Source organism: Physeter macrocephalus, chromosome 20 (assembly GCF_002837175.3).
Source record: "Physeter macrocephalus isolate SW-GA chromosome 20, ASM283717v5, whole genome shotgun sequence".
In the NCBI taxonomy this organism is placed as follows: domain Eukaryota; kingdom Metazoa; phylum Chordata; class Mammalia; order Artiodactyla; family Physeteridae; genus Physeter; species Physeter macrocephalus.
In genome coordinates this window covers 53,194,948-53,204,469 of record NC_041233.1, presented here as the reverse complement: position 1 = coordinate 53,204,469, position 9,522 = coordinate 53,194,948, and the positions used below count along the sequence as shown (strand labels likewise).

Genomic DNA, 9,522 nt, shown 5'->3' with positions numbered 1-9,522 from the left:
CAGATTCAATGGAGAAATTAAAACCTTTACAGATAAGCAAAAGTTAAGAGAATTCAGCACCACCAAACCAGCTTGACAACAAATGCTAAAGGAACTTCTCTAGGCAGGAAACACAAGAGAAGGAAAAGACCTACAATAACAAACCCAAAACAATTCAGAAAATGGTAATAGGAACATACATATCAGTAATTACCTTAAATGTAAATGGAGAGAAAAACAAATACCGTATGCTAACACATTTACATGGAATCTAAAAAAAAAAAAAAAAGGTTCTGAAGAACCTAGGGGCAGGACAGGAATAAAGACGTGGACATAGAGAATGGACTTGAGCACCTGGGGAGGGGGAAGGGTAAGCTGGGATGAAGTCAGAGAGTGGCATGGACATATATACACTACCAAATGTAAAATAGATAGCTAGTGGGAAGCAGCCGCATAGCACAGGGAGTTGGTGGGAATGTAAATGGATACAGCCACTATGTAGAACAGTATGGAAGTTCCTTAAAAAACTAAAAATAAGAGTTACCATATGACCCAGCAATCCCACTACTGGGCATATACCCTGAGAAAACCATAATTCAAAAAGAGACATGTACCACAATGTTCATTGCAGCACTATTTACAATAGCCAGGACATGGAAGCAACCTAATGTCCTTTGACAGATGAATGGATAATGAAGATGTGGCACATATATTCAATGGAATATTAGCCATAAAAAGAAACGAAACTGAGTTATTTGTAGTGAGGTGGATGGACCTATAGTCTGCCAAACAGAGCGAAGTAAGTCACAAAGAGAAAAACAAATACTGTATGCTAACACATATATATGGAATCTAAAAAAAAAAAAAAAAAAAAAGGTTCTCACGAACCTAGGGGCAGGACAGGAATAAAGATGCAGACGTAGAGAATGGACTTGAGGACACGGGGAGGTGGAAGGGTAAGCTGGAACGAAGTGAGAGCGCGGCATTGACATATATACACTACCAAATGTAAAAAGATAGCTAGTGGGAAGCAGCCGCATAGCACAGGGAGAACAGCTCAGTGCTTTGTGGCCAATTAGAGGGGTGGGATCGGGAGGGTGGGAGGGAGACAGAAGAGCAAGGGGATATGGGGATATATGTATACATATAGCTGATTCACTTCGTTATACAGCAGAAACTAACACAGCATTGTAAAGCAATTATACTCCAATAAAGATGTTCCAAAAAAAATGGCTCAAAGATATTCTGCTTAGGTGGAAAAAACCTAAAAGAAAATTTTAGATAGATTAAAAGAGACCTTGTTTTGAAGGGGAAGAAAAGCCAGATGACAGCAAAGACAGAATTCTTCTTGCCCTCTTCCTTTTAACTTACCCAGCACTGGCAGGCCTAAGTAACACAGCATGTTAGCAATTTGGATAAGAAGGGACAGTAGCAGGGAGAAAAACAGGGTTCTTTATAGAAACTATTGAATATTTACATTAAAAACGTGCTAGACTTATCCCACAAAGGTATATTTCAGACGTACTAAAAGAGAGGTTTTAGGTTTAAACATACATGAAAAGCAAAAATTACAATTTAAAATAGGTGATTCATTAGACCTTCAGCTTCTCAGTGTCAAAGGAATATTTTAGAAGAGACTGTCTATAAGTAACATAATCCATTGATTTCCTGCTTCACCAGAATGATTCTATTCTCTTTAACTTCATAATCTAAAAAATAAATAGGCAAGTGTAGCTGTGGTCCTGATTCTTCCTGCAGCTTGAAGAGGGGCCTATAAAATATGTCCCACCTCCTTTCATGCAAGATGCATCCTTCTATTAAGGACCTTAACGCTCTATGTACTTTACCATGTTGCACCATGCAATGATTCTGCCCACCTTCACCATTTGACTGTTGGTAAAAAAGTATATTTTACTCTTTTCCACGAAGTTTGAATCCTGTTTTATCTCTGATTATAATTAACACTTGTTTCTGCAAGATTAGCAAAATGATAACAATTGATGAATTCTGTAATGGGCACATGGATGTGTATTACATTATTCTACTTTGTGTTTGAAAATTCTCATAATAAAAAGTTAAAAATAACTTGTTTCTGTTTAGACCTCTCTGTCCAGATGATAATCGAGGAATATATCCTTCAAATGGATTTAACTGCAGGAGACAGAGCAGATTCACACCATATTCTTCACAGGGACTTCCATCTTCATGCGTATTCCTAAAAGATGGTTCGGTTGACTAATGTAGAGGTAAAAATCCAAGAGGTACGGAATAGCACAAAAAGTCATATTTTTAAGCTACTGATTATAAATATGTATGCCTGTATATTGACGAGCTTTAGAGAGAGCATTATGATTTACCATCAGAAAAAACTTCAATTGGTATTGAGTAGTTCACTTTACAAACAGCCCACCATTTACCTATCTTTGCCCCTTTTTCATTGTTACTCGGCCAAAAATCATTTCATAATAGAAAATTTAAGTTGTATGTCAAAAGGCAACTTATGTTATTACAAAATGAGCCATCTACATTTTAAAAAATATTTAAGAGTATTTATAAATATAAGGAAACTAACAGTGTGGAGTATATATAATTGTTGCTTTTTCAAAATCAGAAATCTAATTTATTGAGGCTGTACTTTTAGTTACATATGCTAATGAATTGCATTTCTGGTTGTAAACTTTGTAAAAAATAATTTCCTTATGATTCATTTTTTTTCATTTTACAAATAATTCTTGTGTGCATATGGCAAGAGACTGTAGCTTCTACCCAGCTGACTAGACTACAAAATCACAGTATTTTAAAACCCATCAGAACTCTTTCATCCTTGGTAGAGTGACAGCAAAGGAAAAAGCTATCAGAGACAAAAATAATAAGAAACCAGCAGAAATTTTAAAGAATCTTTTAAGGTTGCATGTAGGCATGCATTATGGATCACCTTCCAGCTCTTTCCCACAGGGTTCTACCAAGAGCACAGAGGCAGTAACTGAAGGCTAGGGGCAGGGTGAAGAGCTGGGAGAAATCCCTCTGAGGCACACCAGTTCTTCACTTGAGTGCCAGGCACTGGCTCCCCAAAGGCAGAGGGCAGCACACACAGAAAACTCCTGAGGCACAGAAAACTGACAAAGGAAGAAACACTTGGGGACTGTTGTGTAGCAGAGGGAGAAAGCTTTGTAAGTGGCAGTTGAGCGGGCCCAATGTGGAACAGGCTGCCAGATGAAGTATGGCAGTCAGGTAGTAGATGGCCACTTATCTGAGAGCCATTAGAAGGAACTCCATGAGGTTCCTTAAAAAACTACAAATAGATCTACCATACGACCCCGCAATCCCACTACTGGGCATATACCCTGAGAAAACCATAATTCAAAAAGAGTCATGTACCAAAATGTTCATTGAAACAGTTGTTCTTAAAGCCAGTAGGCAGAAACCATTGACAATGTATTTCAGGAACCATTAACTTGTATTTTCTGGTTATCTCCTTTAATTAACTATATTATAGTTTCTTAAGGGAACAGAGGACCTTACTACTAATCAATTAATTGGACACTACATTATACTTCTTGTTATGTTCATGAGTACTTAAGATATTCTTATTTATAGAATATTGAACTTTCTTATATCTAAATTTAAAAACCTGACCCCATATATGCACTACCAAATGTAAATTAGATAGCTAGTGGGAAGCAGTTGCATAGCCCAGGGAGAACAGCTCGGTGCTTTGTAACCACCTAGAGGGGTGGGATAGGGAGGGTGGGAGGGAGGGAGACACAAGAGGGAAGAGATATGGGAACATATGTATATGTATAACTGATTCACTTTGTTGTAAAGGAGAAACTAACACACTATTGTAAAACAGTTATACTCCAATAAAGATGTTAAAAAAAAAAAAAAAAAGAAGGAACTCCATGGAATGGTAAAGTAGTCTAGATCTTTGATAACCAAAGTTTGGTCCCCATACAGTTGTAGTGGCATTACCTGGCAGCTTGTTAGAAATGTAGAACACCTCAGCCTCACCCCAGACCTACTGAATCATTTTTTATTAATTAAAATTAAGTAATTTTTACTTCAACAAGACCCCTGGGTGACTCATATACACATTAAATTTTGATAAACATTACCTTTTAAGGTGCATTCTAATCCTTAAAGTTCTACTTTAATAATATGTACAATCAATTCCCATGTAGTGAGCTATATTGAAAGTAAATGCATGGTCCAGAAGGAAAAGTTCAATGTGGGTAATCAAAGAAGCCTTCATTGAGGAATCAGGAGTTGAGCTGGCCCTTAAAAGCTGGAGGAAGAGGATGGTCATATCAAGAGATAACATAAATAAGGATACTGATGCAGAAATAGTGGTATGGACCAGCCCATCTGGCAATGGACAGAGCGATTAACTAGGACTGTTACCTTAGTTCCTGCTAAAATACCCCTGAGCCCAACTTTTCAAAAAGAGATAGGGCAAATATCTTGTCCCCAAGAAGCTTAACCCAAATACTGAATAGAATGGTCTGAATGCTCTAATGGAGACCCAGGTAAAGGGCTGTGATAGCACAGGAAAGAAGCAGTTTATTCTGACTTAGAGATTTGGAGAAGACTTCACTGAAGAAGGGTCATTTGAGCTAAGCCTTAAACGCAGAGTGGGGCAAAGGTGCTCCAAGTTGAGCAAATAACCTGAACAGCTCTGGGTAAAGAATCAGTCTACCTTGGCTAGAGTGTAAGGAACATCAGAGGGTAAAGTGGGATGTAAGCCTGGGAGAGCTTATAGGCATGGATCAAAGGGCCTGAATGTCTGTTGGAGAGTTTGACCTTATTTCATAGGCAACAGAAAGTCACCAACAGTTTTAGTTGGGGAGCAATGTGATTAAGCCCACTTTTTATAAAGATTAATCTGGAAGTAATAGTTTGGAGACAAGATCACTGTTCCTGATATCAGGTCTCTACTGGGGTGATAACAACAAGATTGTAAAGGGGAATCAAAATGAAAAATGCTGCAAAGGCAGAATGGGCAGGTCTTGGCCAGGACAGGCCCCTGTCACTTTAACATCGATAAAGTTGATTCTGATCTTGGTTACTAGAGGCAGTGGTGGCATTAATCATGATGAAATGCAGGAGGAGGAGCAGGTTTAGGAGGAAGGGTAGAGTTCAGTTTAAGTCATCCTAAATACTGTTCCCTATCTAGCTCACATGACTTTCCTCCCCTCTCTTCTTAGAACTTCATTATAAGAAATGATGTTGTTTCTTAGGTGACTGTATCTCACTTCTCATTGACTAATCCATGTTCTCTGCTATTCATCATGCAAAAGAGATATAAAAATAAAAAGTCAACTCAGACGCTGATGAGAGTGGTGCCATCATTATATCATCAATTTAAATTTAGAAATTAAGTTACTTAAAATAGAGAAATGCAAAAAGTACAACAATGCTTTTACCACATGCACAGTCCTAAATGCCACTTTTGAAAGAGAAGGCTTTTGGAGACATTCCTTTCCCCTTTATTAAAAAATCCATTATACCTGTGATAAAACCAATTATGTTCAGGTGTATTAGGTTCTCGTGCAAATAAAAACTTGGGTAGTTAACTATACATTGTCCTAAACATATAAGGAAAATAGATGGTCTCTTAGGAAATCTATCATTTTAGAATGTGAGACTAATTTAGGAGCCGCCAGAGCACCCTGATTAAGGCTGTGAACAAAAGTTGTAATTGATGATGTCACAGAAGAAATGACATTTTTTAAGAAGAATATTCTTTGGCAAGATAAGAAGATTTTAATTTGAAGAAAACATACTTTATGTTTTAATGAGACGCTGTGGTAGATTGAATCGTTGTGCCCAATGTTTCACGAATTTTCTGTGTTAGAATTAGTTATTCATGTCCTTTGCCACATGACTCTGCCATTCCTCCCAGTGTTTCTCCAGCTTCCTAATGTTGGGCTTAGTCATATGACTTATTTTGATCAGTAGAATGTGGATGGAAGTGACAGGGGCCTGTCCTGGCCAAGGCCTGAAGAGGCATCCTGTATTTTCTCTCCCTTTCTTGTGCCCCTACCACTCATCATGGGAACATGGCTCAGGAAGCCACCAGACAAGGAGAGTGGGAGATATATGGAGCAGGCCTGAACCAGACCTACCACCGGAAGTAGATATACTAGCTGACTTGCAGACCCATGAACATGAAAAATCAATGTTTATTGTGGTAAGCCACTGAAATTTTGAGGTTATAATAAATTTTAAAAAATAATAAAACTAGCACAAACTGAAAGAAATACCTGGCTAGTACTGGCTAACTATGAGCAACTGTCATGTTCTAACAAGATAGCAACTATTAGACTCTGAATCAGAGAGGAATGAGACCAATTTCAGTGAAATTCAGCTCATCTTTCAAACTGACAATAAATTAGAATATATTTTAATAGTAACGTTACTATTATATGGTAAACTTTGCTCTGTGAGCTATTAAGAGACTAATCTTTATTTTAATATTCAAATTTACATTTTGACCATAGAATATAAGCATCCAATTATCTTGTATTTTCTTTGAATCCAGATTAAATTTCCCAAAGGTCTTTCATCAAGCATCTTGGCCTGAATAATAGGCATCTGTGTCTTCACAAAAAAGGCAACAAAACCTGAGGAGTAATGTGAAATTCTGAGCTGGGATGTTAAAAGCTTGTTAAGAATAATGTTAAACTTCATATATAATAAATAATAGCAAGAATGTTATAGCATCTATAGCTGTTTAAAGAAAATTCCCCCCCTCAAGAGAAAGACAAAGTGTTATTGCCTGTGTTTTTTTAGCTTTGAATGTACTTTTAGACATGTGCTATTCAATATGGTAGCCACTAGTCACACGTGGCTATTGAGCACTTGAAATGGAGTCCTGATTAGGATGTGCTGTAAGTGTAATATACACAACAGATTTCAAAAACTTAATATTAAAAAACAAAAATATCATTAATAACATATATTAATTACATGTTGAAATGGGTTCTAGGTACCTTCACCATAAGCATCTTTGCCACTGACATCTCTGCCACAAGCACTTCTGCAACAAACATTTTCGTCGAATAACTAATTGGCTGTAAGGCAAATTCCCTGTGAAAGATAAAATAACTGGTTGACAGTTTTTGGTTTGACAGTTCGGTTTCAACTGGTTGAAATGTGTTAGCATTTTTTCCAGTTGGCAACATTATTGATGGCTTTATCGAGCTGGCATATGACAGTGATTTGCCCCAAAAGTTGGTTTATTATTTTGAAACACACTACAGTGGAGGAGAAAGAGGCCAAGGTCCTGGAAGGTGCAGAGGTGAACCCACATTTCCCACACAACTTTGGAACATCTACCAATGGACACGTGACAACATGCCAAGAACAAACAACAACCGTGTAGAAGCTTTCAAAACACAACACAAAGCTCAGTTACAAAGATGCCACTAAGTATTTGGAAACTTACATTGCTCTTTACGAAGGAAGAAATTTTAGCAAAAAAGAAAAAGTACGATGCAGAACGAGGAGACAAATCAATGAGCAAAAAAAAAAACGTATAAAATGCTATGAATGAAAGACTTGGAAAACAAGTGCTTAGATACAACCCACAAAATAAAATCAGTTATGTGCACAGTATTGCCATGAATCAACACACACTTTAAATGTACTCAAATATTTTATATTTCACAATAAGTCCTGAATTTTGTTGTTGTTTCATTATGTCCTTTTAATTATCCCTCTTTGATTTTCATTGTTTTATCTTTTATGGCAAAATTGCTTTAGAGCCAATTATTTGCAGTGAAAATGTTTGTGGCAAAAATGTCTATGGCAAAGATGCTTAAAGCAAAAGTACCTAGAACCGGCAGCAAAACTTGCAGATGTGGTTCCTGGCACATTTTGTTGTGTAAATACCATGACAGCAAAAAAGGCATGCCACTCTGCACTACAACTCTTTCACTAAATTAAACCCTGGGACAGTAAGATATGGCATGGCTTTAAAACTCAGTGAGCATCTTTGTGGTGCAACTGGTTAGCATGCTTGGCTAAATGGAAAGGTTGATGGTTCAAGCCTGCCACAGGATGGTCCTATCCCCAGCCAATAATTTCTTAGTGATGAAAATATTCTGGAATTAGATATTGGTGACAGTTGCACAACATTGTGAATGTACTAAATGCCACTAAATTGTGTATGTCATAATGGTGAATTTTAGGTCATATGCATTTTCCTGCAATAAAAACAAAACCCCAATAGATGTGTTGGAGGATGCACTTTCCTGACCTTGTGTTGTAACTGTATTTTTCTTCCTGACATATGTACACCTACCAGATAATATGCCCTGATATTTGAATGCCTATGTATATGTACAGCAGCTTTTTAAATAATCTCTGCTCTGGGTGTCCCACTCTAGCATTTTGGCATCACCCAGGAATATGTGATTTACCCACATCCCTCTTTTGTCTTGGATTAACTATTGGATTAACTGCACATCCCATAAATTCCTTTGTAGGACTCTTTCGCCCTAGCACATATTTGCCTAGACTAGAAAATTCTCCCATGCAAAGGGCAGGCTGGGCATGGGATATGTGTCTGTCTTCTCCAAAGGCATTGGATGGCTTTCTTAATAAATGTGAAACAGGAGAGAGAAAGGGTCTGTAAGACCACAACTGAATCAGTTCCCAAGATTCTTCTTTTAGCCAGGGCAACTTCCCAGCACAGGACTCAGGACTCTCAGTTCTTCTGGATAAAGTCAATATTCTTCTTTTATAAAGCAACTATCATGAAAGGAGGCAGGTCTTCAAGAGCTACACAAGCACAGAGTACAAAAGAGAAAGGGGGGGAGTTTGGAGAGACTCACAAAAGAGACAATGTCTGCCAGGAAGTTCTTGAGGCAGTGGGTGGTAAATACCTCCCATGGAAAGGCTTCAGCAAAAGCCAAGGAAGCTTCATGCTGGTCAAGACTGGCCTTGTACACCACTGTGGAGGAAAGTGCTCCCTGGGCAAGTTTTCTTCTCACTCCAGCCAGCAGATTTCAGCTGTTCCTGCTATACCATGTCTTTCCAGAAATACGAAGGCTTGTGAAAGATAAATATGCCTATTATGACCACTATGACCAGCATCAGGGAGAAGAGGACCATGAGGAAGACATATGTGGAGTGGGAGAGAGGTGTGGACAATGGTTCTTCAGATGGGATCATGTTGGTCAGGTTCAGCATGTAGCCCAAAGTCCACCCGACGCTGGTGCTCCGGACCTGCAAACAGTGGGGAAAGTCTGTTGTTTCTGGTCCGAGGATTAAATGAGCTTTCATGCAACCCTATCCATAACACTGAGCAACCAGGAAGTGAGAGCACCATGTTCCGTTCTCTAAATGGATTACTTTTATATTCTGAATTGGGAATATGGCTGTGGGGAAAATGGGGCAGGAGCAAGTGATTAAGAAGGAGAGTGTGGGTAGTGAGGTGGATGGACCTAGAGTCTGTCATACAGAGTGAAGTAAGTCAGAAAGATAAAAACAAATACCGTATGCTAACACATATATATGGAATCTAAGGAAAAAATAAAA

The 9,522-nt window shown here is 38.1% G+C and overlaps 1 protein-coding gene across 7 annotated transcripts in view; it reads right to left on the bottom strand.

Annotated features, from left to right (window-relative positions):
- Positions 1 to 8,699: 8,699 nt before the first annotated feature.
- The window catches only part of ENTPD1 (ectonucleoside triphosphate diphosphohydrolase 1), a 128,441-nt gene continuing 127,618 nt past the window's right edge, over positions 8,700 to 9,522 (bottom strand). For all 7 annotated transcript variants that reach the window (XM_024121623.2, XM_055081305.1, XM_007118068.3 and 4 more), the window contains one exon: positions 8,700 to 9,210. In XM_024121623.2, coding sequence (XP_023977391.1) covers positions 9,004 to 9,210 — 207 coding nt within the window. In that variant the 3' untranslated portion in view covers positions 8,700 to 9,003. The remainder of the gene's footprint in view (positions 9,211 to 9,522) is intronic.